This window comes from Arabidopsis thaliana, chromosome 2, assembly GCF_000001735.4.
Source record: "Arabidopsis thaliana chromosome 2, partial sequence".
In the NCBI taxonomy this organism is placed as follows: Eukaryota; Viridiplantae; Streptophyta; class Magnoliopsida; order Brassicales; family Brassicaceae; genus Arabidopsis; species Arabidopsis thaliana.
Genome location: NC_003071.7, coordinates 2,159,250 through 2,184,003, shown reverse-complemented (window position 1 = coordinate 2,184,003; position 24,754 = coordinate 2,159,250). Strand labels below are relative to the sequence as shown.

The following is a 24,754-nucleotide window of genomic DNA, read 5'->3' as shown; positions in this document are numbered from 1 at the left end:
AACTGTAATTACTGTACTAATTAAGACATGTTTGGAACCCAATGAAGTTGACTGTCCTTCGCAGGTTCGTACAAGAACTCAATTTTTGTTAAATACTATAACAGAAGTCTAATGAATAAATCTATAACAATTATTAAATTAATGATCTTTATTGAATCTACAGACAAAAAAAAGTGATAAAATTGAATGTTGAAGTAATCTACTTCCAACGATGGTTATAAATTAGAGACCACTTAATCAAAAAAGAATAATCATAAACCAATCAAAGTTTTATTATTGATTAAGTTTACTAACTATGTAGGAGGGAAGAATCTGTTGAGGTTAAAAGGCAAAGTGTAGAACTCTTCATTACGATTATCACCTCTGAAAGTTCTAAACTTGACCCACCAAGGCATGCCTCTATCTTTCTTTGATCTCTCTACTTCCATTGTGTTGTCCATGAATACTGCAATGATTAGACCAACTGTTGCTGGTGACATGAATAACGTGTTCAAGAATGCGTTGAACCATCCTGCGTTTGTGTGAACTAATCCGTAATGTCTAGCGTCCCAGTACTGAGCGAAGAATTGAGGTATGGAGATTCCGAGAAAGAGCGAAAGTCCGGTGATCATTAGGTTTCTCATTGAGTTCATGTTTGTGAACTGAAGAAATGAGAGACCAACCGCAGCTGCAAGAAGAGCCAACCATACATGTATTGAATTCTTATGTCTTGATGATGATATTGTCTTTGATGTAGTAAGTGATGATGGTCTTACCAACAAGGCCGAAGAGGATGCAGTGCAACGCTGCGTATATCGGGACTGGTATCGATGCGAAAACAGCTCCGAATTTGCCTGATCAAAACAAAACGACCAAAACCAAACGTTAAGGATCACAAGAGATAGTACAATAGTATGGTTCAAGACTAGGAGTATGAGTTATGTTATAATATACCCAATGTTGAGAAAACAATCATGAAGCCTGCAGATACTTGAACAACACGACGACTACCAACTCTTGTTAACCCTAGAAGTCCTACATTTTCACTGCAGACACATTCAACTCCTTCATTAGAGTGTCAAAACATAGAACAGTAGCTTACAAGAAGAAGTTATTTAACTTACACTAGAACAGTAGAGCCTGTGCCTGTTCCAAATAGACCATCAAGCAATACACCAATGCCCTGAGTTTTAAGAAGAAACATAGCAGAACATATGTAAGATACATAAGAAGGTGTGATATGTAAATAAATGTGTTTCTTTCATCAAACTATTGATTCACCTGCCATCCAATGCCTCTACTCAATACATAAGCAGGAGGCGGCGTGGCTATAGCTAATCTTGAAGCCGCAATGTAAGCTCCAGTAGACTGCACAATCCATTAACTTAACCATCACATTTTCTCCTCTAACAAAATCAAACTTAAGTTTACTTGCAATGAATATTAACAATGCTGCTTCATTACCTCGACCATGGATACAAGAACCGCAGACATCATAGCAAACGAATGGCCTACTGAAAATGTAGGAGGTCCCCACTGGAGAGGGTATGGAAACTTAAACCTGATGACAGATTATAAGCAGAATGAGATTATGGAAAATGTAACTACAATACACAAGGATACTAAGCTGTCCAATACCATGGAGCTGTTGAAATAAGATTAGCTTTGTCTGTTCGACAACTATGCTGTGTAAGTGATGGTTTGCCTCTATAAGCACCACTTGCGGTCAGAATTACAGCGTAGATCCAAACAATTGTAACACAGATCAATATCGGAAATCTTTCAAAGATTGGGACATCTTTAAATGGTCTAACATGTTTTAGATACTGCCAAGAAGAAAAAAAAACAAGATATGTAAGAGAGAAAACAACTTGGAAAGCAAGCAAAGAAAGTCTAAACAACACAAAGCTCTTACTTGGGTTAGTCCAATGACAAGCAATAGCATCGGTAGTCCAATCTCGATGCAGTTCCCGAGCTACAGAATCAAAGTTTAGAAGAGATTCTTGATGTTAATGCAAATTCAATGGTGTGGAGTGGGGCTTTGTATGAATTACCTGAGGAAATCCTCGCTGAAACATCCCGAGACCAACCAATCCGACAACCGGTGCCATTCCTAGAGGACTGAAGAACCTACAAGTTGAAAAAGGATCAAAAGCAAGTAATGAATTGGGATAAAGATAACAATAACAAAAACAAAGGCAATGAGTACCTTGAGAAAAGACCCCAAACTTGGCTATATCCTAGAATAATCTGTATGCTTGATGCTACAATCAACGCCCCTTGTATAGCACGCATTGTATGAATAAATCTCTGTAACAAAAAAAACATAACTACATTGTCGATATACATACAAAAACAAAAACGATCTTGTCGAGTATCTTTTTTTACCTCATGATCATTAGATATCTTTTGCAAAGAAGAGTCATTGATGATATAAGCAATAGGGACAACATAAGCAAGAGAGCCTCCAACAACAGCAGGCAACCTTGTACCAAAGAGAGCTTGAAGAAGTGTTTTGATACCAGCTACAAAGAGTAATGTCTGTATAACCCGCGCTCTGTCCCCCTTTTAGACAACAAGAATAAGATTAGTTTAGCAACGATGTTCTTCAATAAAAACATACAAGAAGCACACTTACATCAGAGCCACCCATAGCTGGAACGAGCAATGCGGGTATAAAAGCACTTGTTCCAAGCATTAGTATGTAGTTTTGGAATGCTAGTAACACCGTCTCGGCTGCAACAACCAATCACTTCATTCAAATTATCATATATAAACACAATGAGTTAGTGAAAGCGATTGCTAATTTTTGCACAAACTCTATAAAAGGCCCACCAAAAACACTCAGGTTATTATATTTCCTAATAACGAATAATTAAATCGGTTCATGTGGTCATTAGTACCATAAACAAACACTTATTATATTCCATTGCACAAAACTATATAGAGAGTGAGAGAGAGAGAAGAGTACGCCAAGGAGGGTTAGAGTCGATGCAATATTCAAGGTCTTGAAGCTGTTCCATTGGAGGATGACTTATCTCCGCCATGGCTACGCCGCCACACAAACAAAACAAAAAAACAAAATCTCCTTTTCCGATGAACAGACACAGAGGAGGAAGAAGAAGACGAAGAGTAAGAAGAAGAAGAAGAAAAAAAAAAGTTAAAGGTTAGAGATATAAAGTAGTGAGGAAAAAGGAAAAAAAAAAAGGAATATTTTACGGATTTGCCCCTGATTCGAATTTAAAAGCTTCTCTACTCTGTAAACTTATTATTCTCTCTCTCTCTTGTACAGGCGTGGCGTTGATGAGTTTCTTTCTCTTTCTTTACTTTTTTTTTTTTGAATTAATTGTTGGATTATTTTACGGATTTGCCCCTGATTCGTTCTGTCTATCTACCAATTAGATCTTTTTTTCTAAAGTGGGGTCCATCCCAACGGAGTCAATTAGTTCTCAGGTTTTTTTTTTTTTGAAAATTTTGTTGTTGCATGAGAGAGAGATCTTAAATGCCAAAACAGAATCTTCTACAACTTGTTTTCATCTAGTTGTAAAATTTTGGACTTATTTATTACTATTTTACATACTTTTTTTTAAGTTTCAGATTTTATTTTATTTTATCATTTTATTCCTCTGAGTAGAAATACTTTTTTTTTTGTAAGTAGAGATCATATTATTTAATTTTATATAGATTTGTTTTTGTAAAAAATAAAAATGTAGTTTCTTAAACAAAATAGATTTGTTCATGAGGAAAATAGTTAAATTTTGTACTAGTTAAAAAATGTATTTTCTTAAACACTTAAGATTCTTTGTTTTAATTTTCTTAAAGATTTATTTTCCTACTTAAGAAAAAATTACCGTATTTTTTTGTTCATATCCTTTTGTGAATCACATCGATACATTTCAGAAACTTTTAGAGTAAATCATAATCGAATTTCGCCAGAATATTAGTTAATTAACTAAGTAGATAATGAACAAAATGTTGAGAGTAAATGTTTGATGCACTAGTTCAATTTTATTTACAAAAACTAATTCACGTTTCACATGTGGTATTTTTTTTTTTTGTTAAAAACAACTTATTCGGACTTGTGCTAACGCCCAATACACAGATAAAATCCAGTTACAAAATAGGTTAAATAGAAAAAGTCACCAACAAACATAAAGACTCGAACCTTGCTACTAGTCGGAAGCAGAGTGACCGAAGCCTTATATCCGGCAGATTCAAGAGTCACAGCTTTACGGCCGATATTATCGACAATAAGCTTTGGACACTAAAAACGTTAATAAAAAAAGACTCCAAAATTTTACATTTTAACAAACCAAGAAAAATGAAAAAATATGAGTTAATTAATGTCAAAGATTGCATGAAAATCTAGTCGTCAGTCCTCTAACATGCTTTCCGAGATCTACATTTTTGGTTAAATATCTCATTCTCTCTTTATAGTAAAAAGAGCCATCCCTAATTAAATAGTTGAAATTCGCAAACCATTGGACAGAACATAAATATCATTCGGCATGCATATGGTTTTTCTGTCTTTTGTGTGGGAGCACGTGTTATCTTCCTTAATTGTGATAAGCGATACGATAAATTTATCTACCAGAAAACATAACAAGAATAAAGAATGCATTTAATGTCGTCCCAAAACCTCTCCGGGAGAAAGAGACTGCGTTTTTAAACAATTAAGTTTACAAAAAAATTCTTAAACAATTACGAAGAAGTAGAAACAAACTCTCATGCTCAATAACAAGCAGATAAAAAATAATGCCACTTACACAGAATGTTTTTGTAAATTATTCCTAAACAAAATAATAATCTTTTTTGGCAGATTAGAGAATTTGTTTAAAATCTTTTAACTAAAAAAGAAAGAAAAGAATTCAAATGAGGTAAATTCAAAAAGTCTTCATGAGTTTTTTGGAATCATAGATATCCTGGTTATATATTTTTAAAAATTATGTTGAGCCAAACGGTAAAAACATGACCAAAACGATGTTGTTTGGTTTGTTGAATTGTACACAAAAGAAAAAAAGTTTGGTTTGTTGAATAGACGCTTTGGGACCAACGTCTTTCGATTATTGATCTAATTGGCATTTAGTCAACACATATTAGTATTGACTTAATTACGGCGTTTAGGTCAATACAATTTTGCTTGATTTTATTAGTTCATGTAGGTACCAGCTTTTTTATTGTAGTCGTAGGGCAATTTTCCTTTTGGGTGATTTAAAAATCTATACAGGAACCATCAAATAATTAAGAATCTATACATGAAGATCATTTATTTAGGTATCTCTTTTCAACTAAAATCTATATGACAAATATACCCCTATAAAGAGATATGATAAAACTCTGGATAGTTAGCAGATAACGCATTATCGAGATAATATTGTTAGCGAAATATGGATAGAGTTTGATGCATAGATGAAATGACATGGTGTACAAACCTACTTAATATGTTAATAATATATTTGAGGATATAAACAAATTTTCAGTTATTGAACCAATGTTTAGATTTCAAAGACACATATATATGCGAAGATGATAACATTAATATTAAAAGATAACAAAATATTTAGCATGAAGGCCAAAAAAGTTGACTTGCGACTGAATAATCATGTAGAAAAAATACAAGCATTAGAATAGTTAGCAGATAACGTATTATCGGGATAATATTTTTAGCGAAATATGGATAGGATTTTGATATATGGATGAAAAAACTTAAGGTACAAACCTACATAACATGTTAATAAAACAATTGACGATATAAACAAATTACCGGCTATTGAACCAACGATTGATTTCAAAGATTATATAATTATCGGAAGATAATAACATTATTATTAAAAGGTAACAAAATATTTAACATCAAAAACAAATAAGGTATAGGGGTATAAGAATATTTTCTTGATAGAGAGAAGGTTCAACAGTAGTTTTTTCTAACACTTAATTTTGTAATTTTCTATTAATTTTGTAATTTTCTATGTATACAGAGTGCAATTTCCCTTCTTTCTTTCTTTTTTGTTGTCGAAGAGTTATCTACTCTATGTGAATATTATCAAGTTGGCAATAGTTTGTGAAATAATAGTCCATTTTCCCTCGTGTAATACATTTTATAACAATAAACATCATTAACAAACGAAAAGCATGTGAAACATAAAAAAATAAGTATTATCATATATTAAACTTTCACGTGATTGTAAGTAACAAAAAAGTGAAGAATAATGCTTAAGGTGAAATAGACTCACAAGTCACAACTTCGACCATACGACGAAGCAATTTAGAGCAGACAATTTCATAATCAGTTTCTCTTTGAACTTTCATCAGCCTTATTTATAAATACTATATCCTTAGCCGCATGCGTAATTTTATATTTTTATTAAAAAATTTAAATTAATAATTTTTTAAGAGTTTGATTACGGATATTAAATAAGATATTAATTTAATTTTAGTTTGAGTTTTTTTAATGCATAAGCTACGTGTAATTATTTTAGAACAGAAAATCCAACAATCTTATATCTATCATAAAGTCTCCGTTCCATAACCCGTCCCGTATACCAGTGACGGAGGTAGAGCTATAACATGGGGGTCAATTGACACCCATGGATTTTTAAACTTACGTTAGTTTTGATTAGTTATCATAAATTGACTCCTTTACAAAATAAAATTTGACTTCCATCAAATTTTAGTTTAAGAGAAAACCACAAAATATTTATTATATATCAAAAGTATCCTTATAATTAAACTCATTGCTCTATTTCAATTACAACTATCCATTGAAAAACATGGTTGAAAGTAAAATTCTTAAGTAAGAATTTATATACTTTTTAATTTGACGTAAAATATATTGCTCGTATATCACAAAGAAAAATATGTCTCATCTTTTAATTTATTTATTTGAAAATTATTTTTGATTTTTTTTTTTTTGCATTACATACTTTAAAATGACGTCACGTAATACATATCGTTGATAGAATTTTATATAATTTTCTAGTTTTTTAATAAAAAGTACTTAACACTATGACAAACGAAATAAAATAAAATACTTACATGATTAATTCTATGAGTAAAAAAAAACATTATATATAGAAATTTATTTTTTCTTAAAAATTTATGTACTTTTTGTATTAAATAATTTGACCCCCATAAATAATTTTTCTGGCTCCGCCAATGCCGTATACAGAAAATAAAAATATTAACATTCCGTATCCATCGTAAATAGAATATGTGTAATAAAATACATACGTGTAGGTTATGTGTAAACAAATTTAATTTATATAATGCTTATAATTTATAAACCCGAACTCATATCAGTTAGGTAATTTGTTTAGTTTTCAATTTAGTTTCAATCTACGTTTCCAATCTATGATTATATATAATGTCCTTTTAGCTATCTTCCGTGATTGATTCATATTATGTCGAGGTTGATCTCAAATCGGTCGTACTATTTACAATCATCCATAACTCTTCCAAACGATGCAGTTTAAATATGTACGCGGCGATGCACATCCATATAAATGCATGATCTTTACCTATATGAGTAGCCAATTTCCTCATGAATAGATCTAAAAAATTATTAACATAAAACTATTTTAAACTTTCAGTAATCATACCACAATAAAATACCAAATACTTTGAAATTAATATGTATAATTTATTGTTTAAATATTTTAGAAACTCGCTGTAAATGAAGATCATAATGATAATTACTTTATTTTTTTTTATCGTTTGATCTTAATAAATAGTAAATATAAATCTTGGTTAATATATATCTCGGTTTTTAGAAATTGTGAAATAAGTTTTGTTTTATATTTTAAAATTTGTGAAAATATCATAACAAAATTGAATCTTAAAAATATTTGTATTAAGTTTTTACAAATTTAAATTCAATCATAAAATCCTCCATTGAATAAAAAATTTAAACAATCGTGTTTTTAATTTTGAATTAAAATGATAATTATTTTTATTTTCATTTTGAACTAACTGATAATCAGACCTCCACACCAATTTGTTATCAACCCAAAATTCTAAAAATTGAATTTCTTTATCAATGGCAAATTATGATTTTTACTAATGGTATCAAGCAAGTTTTATGCTTTTTTTTATAGTAAAAATTAGTTTCCAAAATGTTAATTAAATCTTATAGTTACTGGATATCAAATCTTACCTTTTCAATTTTCATTGGTTAACAATTTTTTAAGAATTAATTTAAAAATTTCGTCCATAAATAATAAGAGAGATAAAATGAGTTTAATTCTTTTAGAAACTAATAATTATTTAAAAGTATTTTTTGATTTTTATTTAAATATATTAATTTTGTAATTACTATTATATCATTAATAAATTAATATAAAATACTAAAATTAATAATCTATACTATTAATTGAGAATCATTGAAAATAAACAACCTTATGAAGGATAAAATATTACATAGAATGCCATTGATTGTTAGTGTTTTTAAATTAATTCATCAAGGATACAATAGTAATCACAAAATTAATAGATTTAAATATAAAAAATGGTAATATTCTTTTAAGCAATTATTAGTTTCCCAAAATTAAACTCACTTTCTCTTTCCTATTAATTATGGACGAAAAATTAAAATTTGTTAACCAATAAAAATTGAAAAACTAAGATTTGATATCAAATTATATTATATTATTAAACTAACATTTTGGAAGTTCATTTTTATTTAATTTTTTTTAAATCATAACACTTGCTTGATACCATGAATAAAAAATCATAATTTGTGATAGATAAATAAATTCAATTTTAGAATTTTGGGTTAAATATTTTGAAATATAAAACAAAACTTTATTTCAAAATTTCTAAAAACGAGATTAGATGTTACAAAGATTTATATTTACTATGAATTAAACAAAATATTAATTTAAAATAATTATCATTATGCCTTACATTTAGAAATATCTAAACAATAAATTGTACATACTAATTTCGAAATATTTTAGATTTTATTTTTTTATTTTTTTAAATAAATCCATAATATATTATTGAACAAACTTTTGAAATAATGTAAACTAATTATACATTTTTCATTCAAAACAAATTATCCAGCAAAAATAAATTGTTTTATAGCTGTATTTCAAAATTTTAATTATATTCCAAAAATCCAATTAATTATGATTAAACAAGAGAAAGAAGAATATTAAAAATGTAGCTAAGGAAAAATTATTACATTTGTTAAAATATAGTTTTTTACAAAATTATTTGTTATAATGCTATTCATATTTTGAATTTGAAGAAGGAAAAAAATAATTAAAAAAAAGATATTTGTGTGTTTTAATGATATATTTGTAAACTTTAACATCCTATATGTTAATCCGCAAAACTCAGTCATATATACATTGGTATTTAAAGGTAAGCAAATAAGAATTTTAGAACGTACTTTTAATGGAACGAAATGAAAATATGAATTATAAGACACAAACGACATGAAAAGTAGAATATTAAAAATGTAGTATTTTTATGAGCACTATATAAAATAAATTTGTTTACACACATAACCCTGCATGTACGTATTTTGTGATGGTTACAGGTTGGTAGTATTTTTATTTCACATATATAGACGGGGTATGGGACGAAGAATTTATGATAGATACATCACAGGTTTTCTATTCCAAGAAATATAATACATTCCAAAAAATTTATATTTTGTACGTATATGAGAGTTCAGATATCTAATACATTGTACTATAATATATATCACAAAATAAAAAAATAATCTACATTGAATTAAAAATATGAAATTCCGCACGTACGTGCGGATCAGGATGTAGTATTTTATATAACAGTTTACTCTTCAATTATTAGTGTAGATATATAATCAAAAACTTGAATATAGTATTAGGGAAGCATAAAATCTTTTTTTGTTCAAACCCGTCGGTCCTTTTAGCGGCCACCGACTGTTTTTGCATTGAAAAAGATTCCAACAAATGTTTTCTTTTAGAGGGAATATATGCTTCCAATTTTCATATTTTATTGAAAACCACTAAGAAGTAAAGAAGTGTGTTTAGTTCATTTTTTTTTTTGGTACAAGAAACATAGAATCTGAGCCACATGTAAAGTTGGAAAGAGGGTTTGAGTATCTATCTTGTAATACAAAAATACAACAAATTCGATTCTCTTGGAGTGAAAGTGTTTTGAGTAACAACTTAATATGGTTTATGCAGCTAATATAGTTAGTTAGCAACATAAACTATACTACATTATGACCAAAACTAATCAACACAACAAACAAAGTGCTGTCATACATTGGTTTGGCAAACGAAAATCAATGAAATTTTATACTCAGAAATGTGAAATGGGGAGTGTGGCGTTTGCATTGCCTCAAACAAGAAGCATAGTAAAAAAATGAGAAAAGAATGGAACACTTCTATGGTATTGATGACTCAGTATCTTTGGCAGGTCCGATGTAAACTGTGTAGCCTACCGATAGGAGAATGAGCAAACACCCAACAAGCCGGCTAAACAAACCTGGCGATCCTGTTTTTCCCGTGCTGACTAACCATAACTGCGATAAAACCACCTAATACGAGAAAGACACTAATTAAAAACTAGGTCTTTCTGATTTATCACTATGCTCTAATCCTGTTCAAACCATCTTTAATCTTAACCAAACCCAAACCAAAAAAATCAAAGAGAGAAATGAACTTACTAAACAAAAAAGAGTGTTTTTATTGCATAGCTTAAGAGTAAAAAGAGAAATAAACCGATAAAAAAACTGTCTTCTATGGAAGTGGAAGTCTACCTCGATGTACAATACGTTAGCAGCTTTGCTGATTTTCTCAAGCTGAAGACCACGTGCCAAAAGTACCTTAAGACAAAGGAAAAATATTCTCAGCAGTCGAGCTATGCGAGTTACCTACACAAATGTGTAGAAGCAGAATGTTACCGAATGCCTCACCTCTGCGCAAAACGCTAGCAACCCTAGCACAATCATGCTAACGAGCGTGTCAAATGCTGGCAGCACGAAGCTCTGTATGAGAAAATTCAAAGTTATGGATCATGAGTATGAGTAATGATCAAACAATAGATCAGTGACTGCGTTATACATTTGGTGCAGATAATGCATTTCTTGGTTTCCTACATCCATATCATATTCCCTTTGAACATACACAATATATATTTACAAAACATACCTCGAAGGAAAACATGCAAATTGCTGTAGCGGGGCAAGCTACCAAGCCAAAAGAGAGGACAGTAATCCTGTGAAAATGCACATCATTTGTTTATCCTTCCTAACAATAGAATTTTCGCTAAAGAAGTAAAACATGTGGGTTGATGACACATCTGAATCTTAAATCTCACACTGGCTGTTCCGATGCTTTAGCGGCTGCCTTTATGAGACAATAGGTGATTCCTCCAGTGATTGATGAAAATAAACCCAACAAGAACGCATAAATATGATGGTTTCCTTTAAGGTTTTCATTCTTTCCTTCTAATCCAACTGCCAAGAAGAGATAAGTAAAATCAACATGACATATTCGTTTCCTCATGCATAAAGGACAGCCAGGAGAAGTTTTATTAAGAGAATAAATAGAGAACTATTTTGTTAACTCACTTCTGTACCTTGGACAGTAAGTGTTGGGCCAAAAATAAAAAGCACGCCAAAGAAACTGCAAGCAAGACCTGGACCAAAGCGCAGTAAAAGAGAAGTCATATATAGACTTGCTTTGTATGCATACAAAATCATATATAGTTAAGGATGATGAGAAAAGCTCTGAACCTCCAATATCAGTTATTTTCAACTTCTCATGCATAACAACACGTGCTGCAATGGAAGCCATAATTGGATTCAAGAAGCTTAGTACAATAGCTTGGGACAACGGCAACATTTGAATGCTGTGGTTCACAATGTCAATTAACAGTGAAAAACAGTGTTAGAAGTCTTACTTTGCAACGAATGACACATTGATTGGTGGGGAATGGACATTGTTTCTAATAGCAATTTCAGTTCAAATGATATACCGGTCACCAGTATATAAATTTAACAAACCATCTTCCCGAGAAGCTACTGAGAGTAGGTTATCCGTACACAGGGAGCAGAGTGTGAGATGTAATTACCTAAAGATGAAACTAAACAATGAAAGATAACCCACGAGGGCTCTTGAAACCAAAAGCTTCCTTGCATGAGCAGGTCCAAATATCGGTTGCCCAATTCTTTTCAACCAAAGGTATGACAGTATCAAGATAATTGTGCATCTCATGAACGCGGTCTCAAACAAAGGAATTGGCTGAACTGTCACAAACAAAGGAAATTAGAAAAAAAAAAGTCTATCAATATACTAATACACCTGTCAGCTCAAGGCAACACTAAGGTTAGCACTTGCACTCATCTAAGGAGAGATTCCATTACAACTAGAAAAGACAAGTTCTTAGATAAGTCCACTGTTTCAGAATCAAACATAGATTCTCCCACCATATGAACAAAGCAAAGATAATTTCAACATTTTCTAGCCTTCCCATAAAGCTAACTCTTTACACAAAACCATGAAACTGAACACAAGGACGAAATCACAGGATACACCATTGGAGAGCTAAAGAAGTACTGACCAGAAAAAGTATCTGAAACTAACTCCATGATCAGATACAATGTAGATGACAATGCCATACACAGTAAGCCAGAGTAACGAGAACCACTCCAAATCCATGAAGAAAACTGAGTTACAGGTGATATCTCAGTTTCAGTCACTTTAATCACTTGCTCCTACACACATCACAATTCAAAATCATTCTTACTTAAATCTGATCACAGTTCCTGTCAATCACCTAATTCTACAAATCTAGCAACATAATTAGCAGAAACTGAATCCACTCGCAATTCCATTGAATCAATTTCGAATCGAATTATCGAAATTCAGCTGAATTGTTCATGAATTACAACCATTGCAACGAGAGGAGCTGTTCTTACACTTGGTTTGCGTCGAGTGTAGGAGGCGGAGAAGATGTTGATTCTAGGTCTTTGGTTTTGATTCAGGAGAGGGATAATTTCGTCGGAAGATAATTCAGGGGCGGAGGAGGCGCTTTCTAACGCCGTAGATTCTAGATCGCGAACGGTAAGCTCAAGGGAGAGGTGTTCGTCGGCGATTCTGGTCTCCGGAGACGAAGAAGCCATGGCTACGAAAACAGAATCTAACAGACGAAACGGAAAGATAACGAAGAGTCAAAAGACGACGACGTTTCAAAATAGATTGTTTTAACGTTTGCCGTTAAATGCGACGTTAACTTCAATGACTTTTCATTTTTTTTTTTTTTTTTTTTTAAAACAACTTATTTTCATTCATTTAAATCAAACCAAACCAAGTACAAAAAAGGATAACACAAAAATCATAAAGTTTAAAATACAAACAAAGAAGGCATTCCTCAATGCCAAATTATGATAGATAAGGTGAGACGACGGTGAATTCATGAAAACTTTGAGACAAAGGCTATTAAGCGTTTTGAGACATGTGAGGTCATGGCTAGTCGAATGATCTTCCACGAGTAAGTCAATGGGAGACAAATTGGTCAAGGTCAAGAGACGAGGTGACGTTGAAGATGGTTTCATAACCGAGGTTCTCGCCGGCATGAGAAGGGTGAGCTTGAGTTGCTCAACGGCAAGGAGTTGGTTGACTATGGTTCTATGGTCGGTTAGGTTTGGAGATAACAAGCTGAGAAAGCTTCGGTAATCACCGCTCCATTGAGACGGGATCATGATGCCGTTCTTCCTCAACCTTGTAACCTCATGAATACCAATATTAAAGTTGTTGGATCGAACTTGCTTGATTTCAGTAAACCGAGGAAAGGAGGCAAAAAGATTGGAGAAGCGTCGGTAATCATCGCTCCGTGGAGACGAGATCATAATGCCGGTTCTCATCAATCTTTTATTTTCAAGAGCAAGCGATGAATATTCAGGATTTTCCTCATAAAGAATGGAAGCTTCTGTGTAGTACCGATAGCTATGAGTCTTAATGTTGCTATTGATGAGAGATTGCTTAAAGTTGGTAGCAAAATGTGTCAGAGATAAGTAATTTGTGACGCTTTGGTGACAACAGTCACAACCTCGAATTATTAGAATTGAGAACAAGATACCTATCACACTCAAACAATTGATTTCATGATCGAAGACCTTAGGTGAAACTAAAGGCAGAGTTCGCAAAGAATTCTTAAGCACCCATATAAAAACTGGTACATAACGGTCCATTTGACGTCCATTATCAAGTGGTGCCGATAAGTGATTCAGTATTTTACTAAGAAAAAACAAAGAATAATTTAGGTCAGACCTGGGCTTTTGTGTATGAAGGTTTGGATCACCTTTAATAAACTTGGGCTTTCGACATTTTAATGGGCCAGACTTTAAAAGGTCCACCAGTTGTAAACCTAGATTCACCATTGCTTGGTAAACGAAGGTCTTGGGTGCCGCCGCTGTTGTACGGAGATGAGGAGGGACTTCGCGGTGGAGCGAGAATCTCCGGTGATGATAGGGTCATGGTTTGGATATCTTGGCTGAGAAGTGAGGCGAAAGAGGAGAACCAAAGGAACATGGCCGTTCTGGTAATTGAACTCGAATCCCTGAGAAGAAGCTCGCCGTGGTGAGGGAAATATTTTCGGGAAATCAAGCTCTTAGTTCGATAAATTTGTGGTTCAATCAGGGAAAGCTTCCGCAAGGGTGGTGCATGTTGAGGATGAGAGATGGGAAACGCCGGACACCACCTTCTTCCTTTATTATTGATTGAGGATTTCACCGTAAGCTTAAGGGTTGAAAGGGCTAAAGATGGTTTCCAAAAGGGGGAAAAATTAAGCAAAAGAGCAGAAAAAACTGAAAGACTAGAGAGGTAATGAGCAAATTGAACAGTGACAGTGGAGAAGTTCCGACGCCGGTGAACAAAAGCTCCACCGACGCCAGAGAATATAACTCGATAAAGGTTTTTGATAATCGCAGTTGGAAGCGTGAGAGAGAGTTTTTATCGGTTTACAAATTGCAATGACTCTTCATTTAGGCTGGATTATTAACATTAACTAGGTTTTGAGTTTATTTGATATATTTTGATGAAATTATATTTGAGTGATAATTGTTATTAAATATTATCTTATGTAACTATCATAGGTTGGTCTTTATTTTTTTAATTTCTATTAAAGATTTTTTTTTTCAAATACGAAATTCTAAAATTATAAAAATTATAGTGCTTAAGAATTAAATCTGATTAAAAGAATCACGAATCAATATTGTTTTCTTATATTCAAATTGCTGCCATCACTTATTTTTGTATTCTCTTCATATTTCTTTTTGTCATCTTCTTTTTTAATTTTTAATAGCCGTTGTCATTGTTATTTTCACTGTCCGCTTCTTCGCTACACTCTTCTTCTTCTTCTTCCCTTTCATCTTCCTCATTTTCTTCCTCATCCTATCCATCTTTTTCTATGTAAAATGTTCATTATTATATGGTTGAAAACAGAGCAAAAAATTTAAACTTACTAATCTTAACCAAACATACCTCAATCAGCCTATGAATTACATACATGAAATAGTCGTTCATTTAAATTTTCAAACTGGAAATTTGATACCTTTCTACCAAAACTTAATGTCATGTCTCCTACCAAATTTCAGATTATTCCTAGTATGTTTGGATGTTCGTTTGATGTCTCCACGGGACTGGTCAGATATGAAACTTAAAAAGAAATCTTCTCGATCAGGTTGAAGACGATTATAACGCACACACAAAAACGTTTAATTCTATATTTCACCATTCAACCTAAAGACATTAATACCAGGAATCCCTACATATATGAATTATAGTTGCTTTAAAGAGGTCATGTCGTAATTGTTTTCTCACTTTTCTTTTCCATGTCTGATAATCTGAGCTTGTCTTAGAGTGTCACAATCTGACCTCTACAAGAAAACAGTTTATTTCCTAGGGACCGATTCGTTAGTAAACCGTCGGAAACAAGCGTTTCAGACAGATTTCCGAGGGATTTTTGTCGTCGGTATGACGTGGTTGGAAATTATGATCCGTCGAAAAGTCCTCGCAAATATCCGAGGGATTTCCAAGGGATTAATATTTTTGACGGATTTGTGAGGACCACTATTTCCGAGAGATTCCCAAAGGAACAATATTTCCGAGGGATTTCTAAGGGAGTAATATTTCCGACGGATTTGTGAGGGCCATTGTCTCCGACGACTGTTGAGAAAATTTTGATGACATATTTTCCGACGGATATCCTAGGACTTATTATCTCCGAGGGTTTTTCGAGAGATTATTGTATCCTAGAATAATAAAATTATTTGGTTAATATTTTTAATTTATTGACGAAAATTACTTAATTTTCTTATTAAAAATATATCATAATTGAGCATACTTGATCGGCTTGTGATGAGAGGATGAATGGATCATATCCCTCGAGCCTCTTTCTCATGTGTATTGTTGTAACACTGAATTCGTCATGTTTTACACCATGTCAAATAATTGGATCATACCAATCACATGAGAAAACAATGCACCTCAAATTGATCATTCCTGGATAACGAACTTCTAAGATTTTGTAGAGGATATCATAGTATACAAGATCACTAGATTGTGCTGATACACCATAATCACAAGCCGGCCTAGTCTTTTTGGGTTGAAGAATCTTAAAAGCATAACCACGAGTACAATATATGGGATACGCTTCCACAACATATAATGGCCCATTAACAAACTCCATTAACCATGTAGGAATTGATTGATCTCTAGAAGACATAGATGTAACATGTAGAACGTATTTTATAATTTGTAAAAGTTATCTTCGCAAATTTATTATTTAGTAAAAATAAATAAGAAAAAGCTTACGTAGAATTTCAACCAGTTGCAAAACTCAGTCTCCTTGAGTTTTTGAACGTCATGTGGATATTCAAAGCGTATTTAACCCAAGTACATCCTGAAAATTAGTAATCATGATAAATATTAGCAATTTTAATTATTATATGTTACATATTAAATTTAGAATTTTAATAATTCACAATTTCAATGTTAAAGCTAAAAATTTGTACCTTTCATAATCTTTAAGCTCTTCACAATTAGTGATAATGTACATGTGCAAGTGTTGATGCTCCTCCACTGTTAGCCTTCGCTTCTTCGATTTCCCACTTAATCGACCAACTTTGGCAAATAATTTTGGGTCTAGAACCGGGTAAAAAGATCTCTCTCCACCGTCATCATGTCGAGCATGTTTCCGCATCTTTGTTTGGACGTGTTTTGGAAAATAATATTCGGAGAAGTGTGAGGTTTCTTCGTTGATGCATTGTGCAACAATAGAATCTTCGACTCTTGCCAAATTTTTCACTTTCTTCTTAAGAGTACTCATGTAACGCTCGAACGGATACATCCATCGATATTGAACGGGACCGCCAAGTGCTAATTCTTGTGGGAGATGAATTGGAATATGTTCCATCACATCAAAGAAAGACGATGGAAAAATCTTCTCAAGATTACATAAGATCACCGGTATATTTTGTTCCAACCTTTGTATCCCTTATGGAGTAAGTGTTCTTGTGCATAAATATCGAAAGAACACAATAATAGCTGCGTAGAGAAAGATAAAATGTTTAGATATAAATAAATATATAGTTAAGCATAAAAGAAAATTGTGTAATAATATACCTGCAATTGCTTTGTGTACGTTATTTGGTAGAAGATGCTCAAAATCAAATGAAGGAGGCGTTGCATAATGATATGACAATCATGGCTTTTCATTCATTGAAACTTCACCTCTCCCATTTTAACGTAGTTGCGGAGATTAGATGCATAGCCATCCGGAAATTTGACATCCATCATAATCCACTCTAAGAAAGCTTCCTTGGAAGCTTCATCTAATCGAAATTGAGGGGTTGGTGCTTTCCTATTTGGCATGACATGAAGCTTTCTTTGAGAACATATATCAGGCAAGTCTAGTCTAGACTTCAAGTTATCTTTTGTCTTTCCTTGAACATTAAGTAGGCTCTGCATGATGTTATCAAAAAAGTTCTTTTTGGTATGCATGACATCTAGAAAATGCCTCAACAAAAGGTCCTTCCAATATGGCAATAACAAGAAAATACTCTTCTTGTGCCAATTATGAAGATCACCATATCCATCAACAGTATCGTGCCCGACACCACCACAAACCGATGTTTTCTCAGCACCAAAATCTCTTAACTGGTCATCATGTCCTCGCCAGAATACTCAGGAGGTGGACCATCAAAGACTTGTTTATTCTAAATAATGTAGTGGTCTAACGATAAGGATGGTCTTCTGGGAGCCATCTTCTGTGACAATCAAACCAACACGTCTTCCGTCCCTGTTTCAGCTGAAATGCGTCGGTGTTATCTTGAGAATGCGGACACAATAACCGTCCGTGCGTTGTGCACCCAGACAACATACCATAGGCTGGAAAATCACTTTTAGTCTGCATTATCACCGCTTGCATGTTGAAATTTTGGTGGGCTGAAACATCGAACGCGTCTACACCATGTTCCCATAACATTTGTAACTCATAAATCAATGGCTATAGAAACACATCAAGTGCTTTCTTGGGATGATCTGGACCAGGAACAAGAATGGTTAGGAAAAGAAACTCTCGTTTCATACACAAAGATGGCGGAAAATTATAAGGTGTCACAATAACTAGCCACAATGAATACTCCCTTCCATGCTTTCCAAAAGGATTAAAACCATCTGTAGACAAACCCAAATAAACGTTCATTGGCTCATACGCAAAGTTAGGATACACTGATTGAAAATGTTTCCATGCTTCTACATTTGATGGGCGCGCTATTACACTGTCTGATGTATATTCAGCATGCCATCTCATTGATCCTGTTGTACGCTCTGATTGATACAACCTCTTCAACCTCTCTGCTAAAGGCAAATACCACATCCGTTTATATGGTATGGGAACTCTTCCACTAGTGTCCTGATACCGAGGTTTACGATAAAAACGACATGAAGTGCGGCCTTCGTCTTCTCTCCAATAAATCAAACAATTATCACTGCACACGTCTATCACCTGATATGGCAATCCAAGTCCAGCTATAAGTTTCTGCACCTCATAGTATGAAGCTGGTGAAAGATTATGTTCCAGCAAAATTTCTTTCATAAAATCAGTAATCGCATCCACACAACCGTCAGCCAAATTTAGTTCCGTCTTTATCTCCATCAACCTAGTTTCAGCTAAGACATATAAGCTGCATCATACAAAGACATATTAGCTGCATCTAACATATCAAAGAATCTCCGAGCTTCTATATTCGGTTACTCTTCTCTATTTCCATCCTGAACAAAAGATGGTGCATTTCCCTAAATGCATCGTTCACCATCTGAAATGTGCTTACGTCTACTTTCGTTGATGGTTCCTTTACAGTACCCGAAATATATTGTTGACTACTACTACCATAATCTTGCATTGATTCACTCTCTCCATGCGAATACCATATCTATAACCCGGCATAAATCCATTCTTAAACAAGTGCCTCTTTACTACAATTACCTCGAGATTCTTATTATTCAGACAATTTGGACAAGGACATAACATAGTATTTGTTTCTCGCATTATGTTCTGGATTGATGCGAATGACATGAATTCCGTAAGACCTTCTTTGAAATCTTCTGTAAGTTTGCCCGTCTCTCGATTGTATCTAGGTTTATCCATCCATGAACTAAAATAATTATAAGGATCTGGAGAAGACATTTCTGTTGGTATTGTTTCTAGTTTTTTTCTTGTTTTCCAAAGATGTAAATTGGTTGGAATATATAGGCAAATTTCCGAGAGATTTCCTCGGGATTTCCGAGGGTTTTGAATTTACAACGGCTATTCGAACGAATACATCAACGACTACGTTCGAACGGCTATATTCACCGATTGGAAATTCCTCGGAAAAAAACAACGGTCAAAATGTCCTCGAAAATCTCTCAAAATAGTACAACGGTTAATATATCCTCGGAAACCCCACAGAAAAGTTACAAATTTCCGAGTACATTTGTGACGGAAGTATATTTCTCCGAAATCCCTCGGAAAATGTTTAAATTTCCGAAGACATTTGCGACGGAAGTATTTCCGAAGAACTAGTTTCCACTCAAAAATTTGTCGGAGAACTGTCGGAAATGTCGTCAGAATACGCCTTGCTTTCTTGTAGTTTCTTCTTCTTCGCGATAATGACTTTCTTTCTGTATTTCTCTCTTGCTTGTCGCAATCCATCTACCTTTCTCTCTTTCTCCTTCAATTACCTTTATTACCTAGACTATAACGTCAATTGTTCATAATGCAAGAAAACTCTCATCAATTAAATTTATTATCTTTATTACGTCTCGTAAATTTATATATACAATCTAAGTTTTTTTTTTAAACCACGCAATAAATTACCTAGGTCATTAACCATACTTGCATTTATTTGTAGTTCACGTAAACAATTATCGCTATATTGGCCTAAACATCTTTCCAAAAAGAACTTCTTTGCAATGTATGTTCCTCCACTCCCACCAACACTAACTCCCTAGATTTATTAGCTTGTAACACTTTCTGGGCATAAGCGATTGATGTTCCATCTGTCAGAAACACTGAATAACCATTCGAAATAATTTTTTTTAGCATACCACACAACTTGTCCCAAGTAATTTGTATTGAAACTTTTCAAACCAAAATCCTTAATGTTACAAAATTACAAATTATTTGCGTAGGAAATAAATTGAACATGGTCATATGTGTAGATAATAAAACATGTCTGCTTGTTGTTGATCCTTCTTGTTTAAACCCAAAATTTTAACTCAAACAACATCAAATCAAGGTCTTATGTTTCATAACCGATATGAAGAAGCACAAACATCGACCAATAACGCTTGTCATCAATCCTTCTTCTTGAGACTCAAAACTTTTATGTTAATAACATCTTATACCAACACATGTTTTACAACTCGTCAAAGATATAAAGCAAAAACAGTCTGACAGCGAGAAAAGTATCCGTAGTGGCATATGCGATAAAAATATATATAAAGCGGCATTATTAAGAGTAGTAATCAGCCCCAATCGTGACAGATGACTCAAGTGTACAATTTATAAATTATGATCGAATGAGATGCATCTGGTGATTATATATATTGAAAAAATCTAGTGTTAATTGAAAATATTTTCCTATTAATATTTCTTTTTTTTTGAAAAAGAAGAAAATTAACAAAATAAAAATAAGAATATAAGTTTAATATATTCTATATATTATTTTCCAAAATTTTACATTTCTCTTTTTCATATATTATTTTTTCCGTTTTATAAATATCTTTGTACATAAAATAATAAAATTTTAAAATATTAAAAATATTCAGTGTGGTTGCTAACCATGACTGGTCGTTTTAAATCTCATGTAGACGGGCCTAGGGGTGTCAAAATGGATCAAAATTCATGGGTCAACTCAACTCAACTCAACTCATGAACCCTAATGAGTTGAAAATATTAACTCAAATGAGTTGATGGGTCAAATGAGTTATTGAGTCAATTGGTTTGATGAATAAAATGAGTTGGGTTGTAATGGTTTACCCAATTAACCCATCAAGTTTTGTAAAAATAAATTAAACCAACTAAAATCTCTAAACCAATGCCGATTTAAGTTTAACCAACACATCTAAACCAATTTAATACAATCAATATTTTTCCGAATTTCTTAAATATATAAGCAATGAAATTGAGAAGATTTAAACTCGTTGAGTTGAGTTGGGTTACCCATTTTGACACCCCTAAGACGGCCTTAAAAGCTTATCACTTCGACTTTTTTTTTTTAAGTTGTAATAGAATTTTTTTGTAATAAATATCTTATTTTCTAAACTAATAAAATTTTAAAATAAATTTAAATTATTTATATTTTCATTTTATGAATTTTGTAACATAATTATATTCAGAATTCTTTCATATTTTTAGATTTTTCGTTTATAAATTTAATATCTTATTTTTTATTTCTTTTATTGGCTTTTTTTTTAATTTTTACAAAAACATTTGAAGAGATTATTTTTAGAAGTTCTACTTTTTTTTTCTTTTTTTTTTTACTTATGTTTTCTTTAAAAGTTTATATTTTTTTATATCTATTGTTATTTTTCCTTTTTTAAAGTATCTTAATATAGTTGTCGAATATGAAATTATATAATCAGTTATTAATCCTACAAGAAAAAAAGATTTTAAATACTCACATCTATATAAAAAATATATTATCTTATATTTTTTGTCACTAAACAAATTAATTTCTTCATAAATACTCCACTATTAAGTCAAAATAATTCTGAAAATAGGCAAATATCCATGAGTAAAAATGAAACTAACGTCAAACAAAAGACAAACATAAAACAACATATTGTAATTTGGAGCAAAATATGAAACAAATACTAATTGCACAAAATCCAAAAAAAAAAAAATCAATACTGGAATATTATTGACTTAAGAGAGTAAACGAGAATTGGCTTCATATCACTTTTATAAATAATTTTCCTCAAAATTGGCTCGTTGTTGTCTTAAATAATAGGGAGATTTGCAAAACTAACCTTTTTTACTACCCTTTTAAAGACAACGGGAATGAAAGGAAAAACAATGTCATTTAATAAAATAACATGTCACACTACAAAATATCGGAGTAACATGTGATTGTTATGTATGTGACGATGGTGGTTGTTGATGGTTACGGAGGTGGTGAAAAGTTATTATAAGGGAAACATATCTTATTATATAATTAATATGTTGTGTTCATTTCTCAAAGTTAGTAATTAATGTTAACATGAATAGTTATCAATCAAAGATTTTATCATGTGTCGTGATTTAAAGAGATTTAGTCAACTTTGATCGATCATCTTTATATTTTTAATATGTCTAATTTATAACCATTTTGGTTTCATTCAAAAACTTTATGATGAATTAATTTAATTTTAGTTTTTTCATATAAGTATACCAAGAGTTATTGATATGAGATATATTTTTCATTCAAATAATTTGAGTTATTACTATATGATATTGAAAGTTTTTAATCCATAATTTTAGTAGTAAGAAAACAATACAACAGTGAAAATTTGAAAAATAAATTAATTTTTAAGAGATAATTTACACTTACAATTTTGTTAATTATATTTCTTTTTTGTTAAATTTGATTTTAGTTATAAGAAAGTAAACACGGTCCTTATCTAGTAAACACATAAACTGTTTTCTTCAAAAGAAAAATGAATAGTTTTAAGCATAATTATAAGACATAAGCAGAAGTTTAGGAGAATAAAAGGATCTTAGGCAGCAATGGTAGACGTCTAAGCATCCAAGACATTCTCAAACTTGAGTTCTCCAACAACAATAACATCTCTTTGCACTCTTTGTTCATAAACAAATCCAGCGCAAACATATAAAGATCACTACCTTTCTCAACCTCTTCCATGGCGTTTAAACACTTCATATATGCATTCCCCAATGGTATACTCGTACTCCTTAACCAATGCACTTGATGGAATATTCTCAACCACCTCGATATTGATCCTTTGACATGGCGCAAGAGTTACAGTTTCCACATCTTGTGACTTTTCAACACCAACACCATTAAATATAGGCTCATGATTGTCATCATCATCATCTCCACCTTCAATTCCTGCGACTGTCTCGTTTATGTCTAGTGTTAATCGAATATATTTTTCTATTAATATTTCTTCTTTTTGAAAAATAAGTAGATTAACAAATAAAAATAAGAATATAAGTTTAATATATTCCATATATTATTTTCTAAAAATTTACGTTTCTCTTTTTCATATATTGTTTTTTCCTTTTTATAAATATTTTTGTACATAAAATAATAGAATTTTAAAATATTAATTAATGAGATGACTAAAAATATTCAATGTGATTACTAACTCCGACTGGTCGTTTTAAATCTCATGTACAAAGCCTTAAAAGCTTATCACTTCGGCTTTTATAATTAAAGTTGGAATAGAAAATTTTTGTAAGACTAATAATGATTTTTTATAATAAATATCTTATTTTCTAAGCTAATAAAATTAAAATAAAAAATTTATAATATTTTTGTATTCATTTGATGAATTTGATAACAAAAAAAATTATATTCAGAATTTTTTCATATTTTCATATTTTTCATTTATAAAATTAAATTTTTTTACGAAATTAAAACTTTACATTTTGATTACTTTTCTATTACGTTTTTAATAACAAAACATTATTATTTGAAATATATGCATATTTCAAATATTTCTTTTATTGGTTTATTTTAAAAATTTTTACATAAAAATTGAAAAGATTATTTTTAAAAGTTCTACGTTTTTTTTACATATGTTATTCTTTAAAAGTTAACATTTTTTTCATATCTATTGTTATTTTTTCTTTTTAAATGTATCTTAATACAGTAATTTATAAATTTTAAATGTTAGTTGATGCAATGGCTACTCCTTACTGGTTGTTTTAAATCTCATGAAAATAGGCAAATATCGATGAGTAAATATTAAACTAACCTTAAATAAAAGACAAACATATAACAACATATTGCAATTTGAAGGAAAATATATAATAAATACTAACTACACAAAATCCAAAAATAAAAACAAATCAAACTGGAATATTAACGACTTAAGAGAGACAATGAGAATGAAAGGAAAAACAATGTCATTTAATAAAATAACATGTCATACTACAAAATATAGGAGTAACATGTGATTGTTATGCATGCATGTGACGATGATGCTTGTTGATGGTTACGGAGGTGGTGATAGAAAAAGTTATTTTAAGGGAAACATATCTTATTATATAATTAATATGATGTTTT

The 24,754-nt window shown here is 31.7% G+C and overlaps 4 protein-coding genes and 1 pseudogene across 5 annotated transcripts; 2 read left to right on the top strand and 3 right to left on the bottom strand.

The window, feature by feature from the left end:
- Positions 1-99: 99 nt before the first annotated feature.
- On the bottom strand, positions 100-3,249 carry AT2G05760 (Xanthine/uracil permease family protein). Its single transcript, NM_126592.3, has 13 exons — positions 2,951-3,249; positions 2,618-2,715; positions 2,368-2,544; positions 2,189-2,289; positions 2,034-2,109; positions 1,895-1,954; positions 1,618-1,805; positions 1,444-1,540; positions 1,261-1,347; positions 1,104-1,162; positions 934-1,025; positions 756-833; positions 100-667 (listed from the first exon to the last, which is right to left on the bottom strand). The coding sequence occupies exons 1-13, from the start codon at positions 3,024-3,026 to the stop codon at positions 294-296; spliced, it is 1,563 nt and encodes a 520-aa protein (NP_178636.1). The 5' UTR covers positions 3,027-3,249; the 3' UTR covers positions 100-293.
- Positions 3,250-10,060: 6,811 nt separating this feature from the next.
- On the bottom strand, positions 10,061-13,244 carry AT2G05755 (Nodulin MtN21 /EamA-like transporter family protein). Its single transcript, NM_126591.4, has 10 exons — positions 12,896-13,244; positions 12,538-12,691; positions 12,049-12,223; positions 11,711-11,826; positions 11,554-11,613; positions 11,293-11,431; positions 11,124-11,190; positions 10,889-10,960; positions 10,733-10,798; positions 10,061-10,510 (listed from the first exon to the last, which is right to left on the bottom strand). The coding sequence occupies exons 1-10, from the start codon at positions 13,097-13,099 to the stop codon at positions 10,358-10,360; spliced, it is 1,206 nt and encodes a 401-aa protein (NP_565328.1). The 5' UTR covers positions 13,100-13,244; the 3' UTR covers positions 10,061-10,357.
- Positions 12,068-12,614, top strand: AT2G05753 (uncharacterized protein; the record flags this gene model as incomplete). The annotated part of the gene is made up of 3 exons (NM_001161026.1): positions 12,068-12,158; positions 12,286-12,374; positions 12,492-12,614. The coding sequence occupies 3 exons, from the start codon at positions 12,068-12,070 to the stop codon at positions 12,534-12,536; spliced, it is 225 nt and encodes a 74-aa protein (NP_001154498.1). The 3' UTR covers positions 12,537-12,614.
- Positions 13,245-13,475: 231 nt separating the features above from the next.
- On the top strand, positions 13,476-14,699 carry AT2G05752 (uncharacterized protein; the record flags this gene model as incomplete). Its single annotated transcript, NM_147249.1, has 5 exons — positions 13,476-13,559; positions 13,640-13,795; positions 13,895-13,963; positions 14,317-14,517; positions 14,616-14,699. 5 exons carry the CDS (start codon positions 13,476-13,478, stop codon positions 14,697-14,699), a joined length of 594 nt encoding a protein of 197 aa, NP_671782.1.
- A 2,446-nt stretch (positions 14,700-17,145) lies between these two features.
- AT2G05750 lies at positions 17,146-19,647 on the bottom strand (annotated as a pseudogene; the record flags this gene model as incomplete). Its single annotated transcript has 1 exon — positions 17,146-19,647.
- Positions 19,648-24,754: the final 5,107 nt, after the last annotated feature.

What these genes read in the sequence shown, in the direction of transcription:
- AT2G05760 (NM_126592.3), bottom strand. Translation starts at nt 3,026, where the DNA reads ATGGCGGAGATAAGTCATCCTCCAATGGAACAGCTTCAAGACCTTGAA. An exon ending in CGACTCTAACCCTCCTTGGC is followed by an intron (nt 2,716 to 2,950) that starts GTACTCTTCTCT and finishes TGGTTGTTGCAG; the next exon opens with CCGAGACGGTGTTACTAGCA. An exon ending in ACAGGCTCTACTGTTCTAGT is followed by an intron (nt 1,026 to 1,103) that starts GTAAGTTAAATA and finishes ATGTGTCTGCAG; the next exon opens with TGAAAATGTAGGACTTCTAG.
- AT2G05755 (NM_126591.4), bottom strand. Translation starts at nt 13,099, where the DNA reads ATGGCTTCTTCGTCTCCGGAGACCAGAATCGCCGACGAACACCTCTCC. An exon ending in TTGTTTAGTTTCATCTTTAG is followed by an intron (nt 11,827 to 12,048) that starts GTAATTACATCT and finishes TGTGAACCACAG; the next exon opens with CATTCAAATGTTGCCGTTGT. An exon ending in GAAAATAACTGATATTGGAG is followed by an intron (nt 11,614 to 11,710) that starts GTTCAGAGCTTT and finishes GCTTTGGTCCAG; the next exon opens with GTCTTGCTTGCAGTTTCTTT.